The sequence below is a fragment of the Hirundo rustica genome, chromosome 6, assembly GCF_015227805.2.
Source record: "Hirundo rustica isolate bHirRus1 chromosome 6, bHirRus1.pri.v3, whole genome shotgun sequence".
Taxonomy (NCBI): domain Eukaryota; kingdom Metazoa; phylum Chordata; class Aves; order Passeriformes; family Hirundinidae; genus Hirundo; species Hirundo rustica.
This window is the reverse complement of record NC_053455.1, coordinates 33492796-33505237: the sequence shown is the minus strand read 5'-3', so window position 1 is coordinate 33505237 and position 12442 is coordinate 33492796. Positions and strand designations below refer to the sequence as shown.

Here is a 12442-nt window from a genome sequence, read left to right as displayed (position 1 = left end):
GTGAGCTGAAATTACCTTCTCTTATAAATCACTAATACAGAGAACCTAACTAACTACAGATACAGTAAAGGAAAAAAGAATTTTTAAGCATGGTTAAGGAGTATGAACTGATATAAGTAGGCATAAGATAAATAGTTGAAATTACAGCAGGAATTTTTGCTTTCTATTTTTATCTCTTAGCAAGATTACTGTGTTATGTCAGTCATCTAGAAAGAACCTTTTCTCTGAAACTTCTTAATGTAGCTCTTATAGTGAGAACTTACAGCAGAAACAGAAAATGTACACAGGAGAAGAATTATACTGGGTAATGGATTTGTTCATTTCCATTTTTAGTGTCTTTGACTATACCATGGAAAGTAATGAAGGATGGGAAGAAATGAATTTTTCTGTCTTTCCACAAACAGTATATCTTGTTCTCCTGTTAGATCAGAAATTCTGTTGAGATTTAGGAAATACAAAAAAATAATGAGCAAAATAGTCCTGGAAATTATTGAGTTGAAGGACTTTTGAAATTAAAAGCCTTCTGTCAGAAATAGAGTCAGCAAATTACAAAGATTATTTAAACAGTTTACACGTAAAATCTGAGTTCCTGGTAATCATTAATGTTACTAAGATGCTTTACAGCTGAGTACTGGTCAGAGCTTATGTGGTTCTTCAAATAATTACCTCTGTCCTTCTGCTAGCTGGTTTCTGCCCAACAGCAGAGGTGGTAGAAAGGAAAATGCATGGTCTGGGACATAAAAAAGTGTTTAAGCAAATATATCAGCTCAAACAGCATAAGCTGTTAATGGTGGATCTGTGTAAAATTCACTAGTCAGACAACAGGAGTAGATAAAATGTACTTTATATTCTGCTGTTTCTGAAGCTGTACGATAGTAACGACATAATCCATGGTGCAAAGAGGAGTCTTTTGTCGTGGAGGTGGTGTGTAGCAATTTAGACCACTTGGGCTCATTGCTCAGGGACTGTTTGTCAGAGGTCAAGTACACATGGAAGTACACTCTGGTTTTTTGCTAAAGCATGCAGCCTTGGTCCTCAGCACTAAGCAACTTCATGTTACCGTGTTCTCTCTTCCAAAACCTCCTGCTTCAGTACTCTGGAAGAATGATATCAATCTCTTTCAATTTTCAGACTCTAAGCTAAAAAAAAATCTGAAATTTTAGAATAACATCTTTCTGAAATTCTATTTTAATTTATAGTGAACTTTTAAAGTATTTTACAAAGAAACGGATTATTTCTCAAATTGAAAACATTCTTTCCAGAAGAGACTCATAACAAGTCAGATCATTGCCATTGAGAATTATCCACTAATTTTGCCCATCAAGTTTTTTGGCCTGCAGAAAATTTTTCAAGGAATTTCATTTTATATTCAATTTTTAAATAAGATTTAATTAAGAAGTCTTAAAGAGGTGACATACAGCTGTTTTAACTTTGTTTTTTCTGATCAAAATGAGATCAGAAAGGAATTGTAAAGGAAGATTTTGATGCATTCTCAAACCCTGTGCTCTGATTTTATATTCCACAAATATTTGATATCCTCTATTAAATGTGCAGACTACATTTGGTCCAAATGTGTGAAAAATATGTAAAAAACAATAATGTGCATTATATCGTTTAGGCTTATTCTGAATGTAAATTAATCTGACAACTGAATAGAGTGTGTGTGCTCCTTTCTGCCTTGATCTTACTTCTGATTTTTCTTTTAAGGTTCTCGATGTGCTTTGCTCTCTCTGTGTCTGCAATGGAGTTGCAGTCCGTGCCAATCAAAATTTGATCTGTGACAATTTACTGCCTAGAAGAGACTTACTTTTGCAAACACGTTTGATTAATGATGTGACAAGGTATAGTGGTATGCTTTATTGTTATATTAGAAAAAATTGAATTTCCAGATCTTCAATAATTAATTGAATAAAAGACTGTAACCTAAGAAATGTCCCAAAGCTTTAAATACTGAGAAACGCACCTTAGGAAGTGATAATGTATTATGTAATAACTTGTGGAAAAACCCACATTTTTACTGACAATATGGCATTTGTATGGAACCTGGGATCAAATAGAAATTGCTAATTCATAATCAGAGCTGTTTTAAAATGGAAACATGAAATTTGCTTGTTTCTGAGTCAAAACAGGGCACAGAGTATGTAAACATACTCTGAAATACTTGTGTGTTTTAAGAGGGACTTGATTTCCTGGCAACCTTACTGCAGGCTTTTTGATTTTAGGAAATAATCTTGTCATTTCTCTTTTGACTGTAAGTTTTTTAAAGCAAGGAACCTCTACCTTAGAAGAATGTTCTACAGCAGCTTTATTAATTTATACAAAATGGTTCACCTTTTAAAATATTATAAGCAAAGTGCCAGTATCTACACTTGTATCATACTTGTTAAGTGAATATGACAATTATACAGCAATATAATTCCTATGTCACACTTTATGTTTACACTAACTGGCTTACATTTTCTTTCTTAGCATAAGACCAAACATATTTTTGGGTGTTGCTGAGGGCTCTGCACAATACAAGAAGTGGTACTTTGAGTTAATAATTGATCAGGTTGATCCATTCTTGACGGCAGAACCAACTCACTTACGAGTCGGATGGGCCTCTACTTCAGGTTATGCCCCCTATCCTGGAGGTGGAGAAGGATGGGGAGGCAATGGTGTTGGTGATGATCTCTACTCTTTTGGGTTTGATGGCCTTCATCTGTGGTCTGGTGAGTACTCTGTGAGCTACCACTTATTCTTACATTTAACATTTACCTGCCTTTGCCTTCCATTTCTTTGTGTATATATAACATGCTATTTTAGAGTAAGGTACATACAGAAATCCAGGTTATCATGAAGTTATTTTGAAGTTCAGATCAGACTTCTTGCCTGAGATGTTGGCCAGTATTGAATTACGCCACTTAGGGTTTTTAGCAGATTGCTTCTCTTTTCGTGATTTTGATCACAGAATGGCATTTTCCAGATCTAGATCAATACTGACTTAATTGTGTCCATCTAAAATCAATGGATGCATTGATCTCAGATAAATTAATTCTATACAAATTGACATTTGCATTATTATTTTACTTTAAATCTACAGCTGAAGCAAAATGACAGTTATTTTTAAACCCGTTGATAGATATGACAAATTGAATTAAAATTTTAAGGAATAGTTTCATAATTTTTTTGCCAATAAAAAATAACAATTGCTACACTACTGCCAACTTCATTATTTTAGTCCTTGTGTATAGAGCCTTTAATTATGAACTAGCACTTTATTTTTTCTTCTGTATTTCTCTTGTATGCACAGTAAAAGATGGTTATTTTTTAGCTTGTTCAGTTTGTGGCCAATGTTCAATGTGCAATTTTCAAGGCATGTAGACAACCCTTAGTTTCCCCATATTTCTCAGAGCCTTTAGATGCCATATACATCTAGGTATTCTTTAATTGCTCTGAAAATAATAGACTGGGGCCATGCAAAGGAAAGGTGTGTTTTAATGAGAGTGTCTATATATGAAGTAAATTTTAAACAATTTTTCCAATAATTCATAATCTGAGAATGTTTCCTTTGTCAATTATATTAACAATGTTCTAGCATTGTGTTTTGTATATAAAATACATGCATGCAGACACATATAATTCAGTATTTTATTTCAACTCTACTGAACAATTATCCAATGTCAAAAATTATCTTTTTTTGGAGAAGAGTAGGAGACATCCATAACATACTCCATTAGAAATTGCTAAATAAATAATTTTTTTAATTAAGCGTGCCTAAATCTTCTGATTCCTAAATACTTTTTTCCTAGGTCGGGTACCCAGAGCTGTAGCATCTGTCAATCAGCATTTATTAGCATCTGATGATGTGGTTAGCTGCTGCTTGGATTTAGGTGTACCCAGCATTTCATTCCGCATTAATGGACAGCCTGTACAAGGAATGTTTGAGAACTTTAGTACAGAAGGGTTTTTCTTCCCTGTCGTAAGCTTATCAGCAGGTGTAAAGTAAGTACAACTTAATTTTAATTGTTTTTCTTGCTGTCTTATCACACAAAATATTTTCCAAATTCTAGCATGATTTATTCTCTTTTGTTGCTTCATTTTTGCCCAAATAGCAGCTAGAAGGAAGAGAGGGAAGTTATGATTTGTTCAGTGATGAATTAATTTCAAAGTGAAATGTAAGCTTGTAAACTATTTGACCAAGTTGCAATGTCTGGATAGTATTGTTTTATGGGTATTTGGTGACCTAGGGGAAATTAATTTTGTTTCATGCCAATTATCAGTGAAAAAAGCATGTTAGAAACACAGCACCATATTTGGCACTAATTAAGATTCTCACTGGCTTTCTCAGCAGGGAGTAAAATGCCTAAATCATCATGAAAACTGATACTGTGCTCACAGTAGGAAACAGAACTGATGAGAAGAATTTTGAAATCTCTTTACTAATACTGCCTATTTCTTACCTCTCCTATTGCTAAAATAGTAAAATTCAAACTTGCTGTATTCAGTTTATATTGTTGTTTATGTTCAACGAATTCAGAAAATCTCCTGTATAGGTTAAATTAAATTAAACAGAATAAAGGAGGGTTGGGAAAGGCTTAGTAAACCTATTTCGTTTGTTGCCCAGGAATGACCCTACTGTGTAACTCAGATAATACAAAGTTTTTGAAAATGTTCACTACTTTGTTACTGTAACAAATCTCCTGAAACTGGTGTAATTTTTTCTCTTTTTTTTCATTCTTATTTGATGTTGCTTTTATACATTGTGAGAACATTTTGTAGTTTATAGTAGCTGATGTTAACAGAAGATGTATGTCATCACCTGTGCCTTATTATTGCCGGGGAAATATTTTAGCTGGGAATCCAGAGTTCATGAGTAAGGAAGGATGTTCTGGGGTCTTAATTTTTCTCCTCTTTTTAAAAATGTAAACAAAATATGTTAATCTATTCTAATATTGGTGTATGTTTGGTTGTGGTGTTTGGTTTTTTTTGTTTTTTGTTTTTTTTTTTTTTTTTTAATATGTTTCTGTGTTTATTTACCACTAGAGTTTGCCCACTTGAGGACCAAAAGTCCACAGCTGGATAGTTTTTGTCTTTTGTGTTTTTCCTGGTGTACTCTTAAATTTGTATGAAAAATCTATATCTGAGGAGAAAAGGAACATTTTAGGGGTTTACAAGGCATCTTAGCTGTGTTTCTGGAACCCATTCCCAGTTGTAACATTCAGTATAATATTTTTTGCTTTCTTAATGTATTATGGTTTTAGTGTTTTGTTTGGTTCTTTATTTTTCTCATGTGCCACACTGCCTGCATGAGTTCACCTAGAAGTAACTTTAAAACATTCAAGTTATGCATCAATAGTCCCAATAGTATTTTTAGGGTAACAGTCCAATTTAAATTAGATTTGTTTCCAAATCCCTTAAATCCATTTAAAAATTCACAACTTGCAACAATTTGATTTTGAGTGAGAAATATTTAAATATGCCACTCCCTTAAATTTTTAGTCTTGCTTTGGCCAAAACAATTTTTTAAAAAATATTGGGTAGGTGATGGTTTTACTGACAGTATCTGCTAGTATGAATTCTTGGTAACCCTTTGCTGTTTACCAAAACACGAAGCACACGTGCGTTTTTGTAAATGGTAGCAAAATAAATGCTTAGGTTTCTACATTTTTTATTCATAATGATGGTATATGCTGACTATCTAAGAGTCTAATTGTTTCATTGAAAATTGCACAGAGTCCGTTTCTTGTTGGGTGGACGTCACGGAGAGTTTAAATTTCTGCCTCCTGCTGGTTATGCTCCCTGTTACGAAGCATTGCTTCCAAAAGAAAAGATGAAACTGGAACCAGTCAAAGAATATAAAAGAGATTTTGAAGGTGTGAGGGATTTGTTGGGTACAACACAATTTCTCTCACAAGCTTCTTTTATCCCTTGCCCAATAGACACCAGTCAGGTATGTGAAGTATGCAATGATGGGATCCATAATATATGTGTCTGTTCAAAATTTAAATTCACAATAAAATCGTCCCTCTTTCTTAGCAATACTTTAGTAGTTTTTGTGATATACTGACTAAATTAGATGATTTTGGACATACAAGGTGTGGTAACAGCAACCACTTACTTCCTGAATTATTATGTTTTTCTCTTAGGTTGCTCTTCCTTTTCATCTTGAAAAGATCAGGGACAAACTAGCTGAAAATATCCATGAACTATGGGGAATGAATAAAATCGAACTGGGCTGGACATATGGCAAGGTATGTTTTGAATGACCTGTCTGGATATAGTCTCCTGTATTATGTAAAGTCTCTTACCAGCCCAAAACCTTGACTTGGAATTTGAACAGGGTATGCCATGGTATTCTATACATTACCAACAAATGACCATGTAAGCTGGAAGGAGACAGTGGTATTAACTTTTTGGTGATTTTTTTCATTCATTCAAATTCCTCAAATTCCTTTGTTTCGTTATTTCATTTATTATGGAGGAATATTTATAGTGTACATTATAAATAAATCATGGGAAAAGAAGATTTATATAGTTATAGTAGCTGCCATTGAACAAAGATAAATGGTATTGCTTATAATGACTTCATGACTGTAAATAATTTACTGGGTTTTGCTGTGATTCTTGATTCTACCAGGAAAGTACTCTTTTCTGTTACTCTTTTTCAGATACGGGATGATAATAAAAGGCATCATCCATGTCTTGTGGAATTCTCTAAACTGCCTGAAACAGAGAAGAATTATAATCTGCAAATGTCAACTGAAACCCTCAAGTGAGATTTAAATAGAAAAGAAAATAAACTTTTAAAATTTTAGTTTTATTCAAGTGCATCATACTGTTCTAAGATAGAAAAACCCTTCAAATATCTCCTTCAAAGATATCCTGCTAGCTTTACTAGAAGTCCCAGGAGCCCAACCAGACTGATGTAGAGAAATTGTCTCTACAAAGAGATAAAAAACCCCACACACCTCTAAATCCTGTTGGTTTCAATAAAGTGGTAGAAATCTCAAGCCATAGTTTAGTGCCTTTTTAGTCTTTGAAGGGGGCTTTTATTTATTATTTCTGATAAATTAAAATATTGGGGGTTTTAAATACCATTATTTTGTATTACTTCCATGTTTTTAAAATATAATTTCTTTTGCATAGTTATACGATACATGAGACCTATAATGTTGTGTTTCACTAATGCCATTTTTATGCCAGAACCCTGTTGGCCCTTGGATGTCACATTGTTCATGCTCATCCAGCAGCTGAGGAAGATCTTAAAAAAGTCAAACTTCCTAAAAAGTATGTACCTTATGGTAACAGCTACATATTACAATATTATTATAAACATAAAATATTTTACGTTCATTTAAAGAATAATGGATATGAACCCCATACCTGATGAGGTCTTACAGATCTCTGGTTAGGCCAGTACCTTGTGATGATGTTGGAATATGAATGCTGCTGCACTATGTCACCTCCTGAAGTTGTTCAGAGACAGAAGGAGTCACGTACTTAAACCACAGGCAATTGTAGTGGTGTTACATCACCCTAGAACAGAGACTCCAAAGTTAAATACAACATTGTAGTGCTTTTCTGTCTCATAGTAAAGAACAGTCTATTCATATGATGGCAACTGTATTTACTTGAAAGAGGATTTACCACTTTATTGTAGGAGACAGAAACGGCAAGTTGGACACTTGCCATTTCACATCAGTTTATCATCCCACTGTATGTCTTTTTATTCTGAAAGAAATTTATCCATGAGAAACAAAGTTATTTGTTTAATGTGAGCAGTAAAATACGTAGTTTTATGATATGAGAGATGGTAATCTTGATCCAGTTGATGGAATTAATTAAAAAAAGAGGAAAAAAAATCTATTCTCAAGGTTCATACTGCAGACAGTCTATCATAATACTGGTTTGCTGTAATTCTCTTGTTAAAATACCTATAGCCTATATGAAACCTTCTAATTAATATAAATGACTTGATTTGAGCAAAAGAGAATCTGAATATGTCTAAAAGGGCAGGTAGTTCTTATACAATATGAAATGGTTGGAGAAGATAATAGCTACTGCTGAAAAAGTACTAAACTTATTATTCAGTGAAAAAGTGGTAAGAACAATAGTTCAAATTTTTTCTTCTGTTGGAAAAAAAAAATTGGTAATTTATCTATGGAATAGTTAATTAAAATACCATACTAAATAATACATAAAAGAGTTTAATATGAAGTCATCATACAGATCTTCAAAATTGAAATTGAAATGTTTAAATGGCATATATTATATATATAAAAAAAAGTAGTCACTCAATAACAATTTTGTTGCTTTATAGCAATGATTTAGGCATGCAAATATGGATCTGAGTCACATTTAATTAGCTATTGTGCAAGTGGGTGGAAAATGAAATGGTCTGCTAGAATCCAGTTGACATCCTAGTCAATGACCAAATGCCATGGAAGATTTTTTTCAAAGAAACAGGAGATTAAATAAAGTGGAGAGAATGTGATTTCCACCCTATGAATGGCTCATAGAAAGATTTGAACATCATAACTGAGATATCTTGGCTCTCTGTTTTGCTTTGTTGACTTACAGTTACATGATGTCAAATGGATATAAACCTGCCCCTCTTGATCTTTCTGAAGTGAAATTGTTACCTTCTCAAGAATTTCTAGTTGACAAACTAGCAGAAAATGCACATAATGTCTGGGCAAAAGACAGAATAAAGCAAGGATGGACCTATGGCATTCAACAGGTAGGAACTTCTTTACATGCATTTGGAATAAGTAAAGAATATGAGATTTTTTTTGTTGAACATCATTTGGGAGGGAGTTTTAGTTAAGATGATAGATACCAACTGCCTTGTAATAATTGGAAAAGCCAGAGGGGCTTGGGAGCAGGAAAAGAAGCTCTACCTACAAAAATCTGGATTGTCAGACCTGTATGGTGGCTTTTGCTGGATGCATGAGAATATATTTCCATCCTTCTCTTTTTTTTATGTTTAGGTTTTCATTGTTATTAGCAGATAATCAATTGAGCTTACATTCATAGAACTCGTCTTCATTAATGCTGTTTCTCTTCTGTAATAATTACATGGTGCCACAGTACACTCTGTCTCATTATTCAAAGTCTTTGTGATGTCTAAACAGACTTTTCTTCTTGTGTTTTTTTTTTAATCCCTTTCAGGATCTTAAGAACAAACGTAATCCTCGGCTAGTGCCATATGCATTATTAGATGAACGTACTAAAAAATCAAACCGAGACAGCCTACGTGAAGCTGTTAGAACATTTGCAGGCTACGGTTATAGTATTGAGCCGCCTGACCAAGAGATAGGTGTGTATTTTCAATAAGAATCATGGCCTTTTTTAGTGACATTTATAGTTTCATTTTATTATTAAAAGAGGGGTTTTTTTCCTCTGTTTGTTTTACAGCTGACCAAACAGTGGAAAAAGTCAGCATTGACAAGATACGTTTTTTCAGAGTAGAACAGTCCTATGCAGTGAAGTCTGGAAAGTGGTACTTTGAGTTTGAAGCTGTGACAGGTGGAGATATGCGTGTTGGCTGGGCCAGACCAGGCTGTCGACCTGACATAGAGTTGGGAGCTGATGACCAAGCATTTGTATTTGAAGGAAGCAAAGTCAGTACACCTTTACCTCTTTTGATCTACAAACATCCTAGACACAGAACTGCGGGATAGGTTTCCTCTGTGTACTCCACATCAACTACTGGAATGTTTTTGATCCATATAAAGATATCTCAGAGCTCTGTTTCACCCTGGATAGTACTTCCATTTTGATTCTGGTCATGAGATTACGCTAACATAGAAATGTTGGTTTATATGTATCTTCCTAGGCCATACCCAACTAAGTACAGAAGTCTGTTATAAACAAGATACAGCATTCATTTCCATTTTTTAAAGTGGTGTTTTACAAAAATCAAAAAAAGATTCTTCATTAACTGAGAGAACCACAGTCTGTTTTCCTTTTTCTGTCTTTTCTGCTTTCTGCATGTCCTTTCTTCCCAAGCTTGTCTCCTAAAGGACCGGAAGGATAATAATGACCCAGCGTGTAAGAAGTTGAATACAGTGAACAGTATTTATCAGGTTCCAAATTGCTGAAGTTAGGGTGCCTTAGTCATTCTATGTCTCTGTTATCTCTAAGGCAAAAGTCATGATCAGTGCTGTTTGCAAATTACTTTGAGATCCTGAAAAATAACGTCTGGGTTTCTTTATTTATTTTGTATTTAATTTTTAATTTTAGCACTGTATTTATTGACTTGTTTTTCCACTTAGGGCCAGTGTTGGCATCAAGGCAGTGGATTCTTTGGACGAAGCTGGCAACCAGGAGATGTGGTTGGTTGTATGATAAACTTGGATGACAAATCAATCATCTTTACTCTGAATGGAGAGTTGCTTATAACCAGTAAAGGTTCTGAACTTGCGTTTGCTGACTTTGCAATAGAAAATGGTAACTTCCCCTTTATAGTCACAATACAATATAACACAACAAGTAGAGATAGCGGTCTGTCGCAATGACTCAGTGAGCTGAGATATCATATTTCAATGACATGAGCCTTCAGACTGTGCTATATATTAACTTCATAAAAATTTATTTTGAGAGTGCTTGTGTAGCACAAACAGAATTTCTTTTCTCCTTTAACCACATTAATGGGCTTTCAGCAGTCAGAGTGGATAAATTTTTCTCACTGTTGCTAGGCTCTCTCTCAGGACTTCAGTGCTAAGAAGTGGTAATAATAATAATCATCCTGAAAAATTTCCAAACCCTGAAAATTTAGTCTCTGATAATCTCACTGGAGCATAAATATACTATGTACATGTCTGCGAATGAGAAAATGAGTACTGTGTGGTGATAGTCTGCATCAAAAGAAAGATCTTTGCAACATAACTTGAGTCCAATTTTTTTTCTCTGTCCTATTCATAACTTATCCAAATCTCCTATTTTCCTGGGATGTTTTTTTCCTCTTCTGTTTTTGGTCTTTGGTTTTCAAAAAGTAGTATTTACACGACTGTAGTAAAAGAGTTGGGGAACATTTTCAGACTGTTTTGCTTTATATTTCCATTGACATTTTCTTTGTAAGTGTACCTCCTCAAACCAGTAATAACTTCATACCTGTTAGTAATTGCCAGAAAACTTTGCAGTTGCTCACTGCTCGTCTTTGATCTTACCATTGATAGAGTTTTATAAAGGCAGAGAATGAAGGACTGCCTTAACAAAGCTGTACTGAAGTTTTAAAGTTTAGGAGAGATAATCTCTCCTTTTGTGTTTGAACTGTTGGCTTTTCCTTAATCTTCCCCCAAATTCTGTTTCTTGGGAAAATGGTGAAATAAGTCAACAGCCTTTCATTTCTGCCTAAAGGTATATGGAGATCAAGTTGAGTCATAAAAAATGCTAGCATTAAAGGAGTGTGTATTTGCCCATTGTGAATGATGGAGGAATGAAGGCTGGCAAAAAAAGAAAAAAAAAGTACCCATTGATGATAAAGTAAATTTTAAACTTATGTATTGAGATACCTGAACCTCATCTCAAATCCTTTTGAAAATTTGGTGCCCTCAGAGACCATATTTAACTTTTGTTAATAACTTTGACTTTGCCAAGGTTGGCTTCCAGTGTCCAGCCTGTTGTGTAAAGCCATGTTTATTAGTCTAAAAATGAGAAAGATAACAAATTAGATGGGATGCTGCCTAAGTTCTCTGGAGTTTTGGTAGCAATTTTATTGATCTTAGACATTAGTATATAAGGTGCCTTTAAATTCTTGCTACTGTCATCACTTCATATGCATTACTTGTAGGAGCTAAAGTTTAGTTCCCATTAGATCGAAAATAAAGAATGTCTAGTTTTAAACTAAGTTATTGTTAAGTTTTGTTTGGTTTTGTTTTGTTTTTTTTTCTTTAGGTTTTGTTCCAATTTGTGCACTGGGCCTATCTCAGATTGGTCGCATGAACCTTGGAATGGATGCCAGTACATTCAAGTATTATACGATGTGTGGCCTCCAGGAAGGTTTTGAACCTTTTGCTGTTAACATGAACCGAGATGTTGCTATGTGGTTTAGTAAACGCTTACCAACATTTGTCAATGTGCCAAAAAACCATCCTCACATTAAGGTAACATTACATGTCAGGGAGACACCTGTTCAATGACTGTTTGTTTAGCAAGCTGAGACATTAAACCCTTACTAATACTTACTGTCATCAGATAGTTTGTCATATAACTCTATTAGGTCACTCTTAGATAATTCCAGATGATCTTGTCTATCTTCTGTTTCATTTATGGTAGTATGGATTCCTATGGATATACCTATCTGGTTTATGATACGACTTACTAATGTATGTGGTGGTTAGCTACTGGAAACCACAGTTTAGTTATGAGGTTATTTCATATTCTATCTATTCTACTTTATATGCTTTCACTTTTTAAACATTTTTTGCTATAAATTTTTCTTACGTATCTGAAAATT

At 34.1% G+C, this 12442-nt stretch overlaps 1 protein-coding gene across 13 annotated transcripts in view; it reads left to right on the top strand.

Annotated features, from left to right (window-relative positions):
* Nucleotides 1-12442, top strand: part of RYR3 (ryanodine receptor 3) — a 194929-nt gene that overhangs the window by 76119 nt on the left and 106368 nt on the right. For all 13 annotated transcript variants that reach the window (XM_040067396.2, XM_040067397.2, XM_058420965.1 and 10 more), the window contains exons 17-28: nt 1708-1841; nt 2470-2711; nt 3792-3984; nt 5716-5932; nt 6129-6233; nt 6651-6754; nt 7186-7269; nt 8563-8722; nt 9154-9301; nt 9400-9605; nt 10260-10434; nt 11881-12089. In XM_040067396.2, coding sequence (XP_039923330.1) covers nt 1708-1841; nt 2470-2711; nt 3792-3984; nt 5716-5932; nt 6129-6233; nt 6651-6754; nt 7186-7269; nt 8563-8722; nt 9154-9301; nt 9400-9605; nt 10260-10434; nt 11881-12089 — 1977 coding nt within the window. The remainder of the gene's footprint in view (nt 1-1707; nt 1842-2469; nt 2712-3791; nt 3985-5715; nt 5933-6128; nt 6234-6650; nt 6755-7185; nt 7270-8562; nt 8723-9153; nt 9302-9399; nt 9606-10259; nt 10435-11880; nt 12090-12442) is intronic.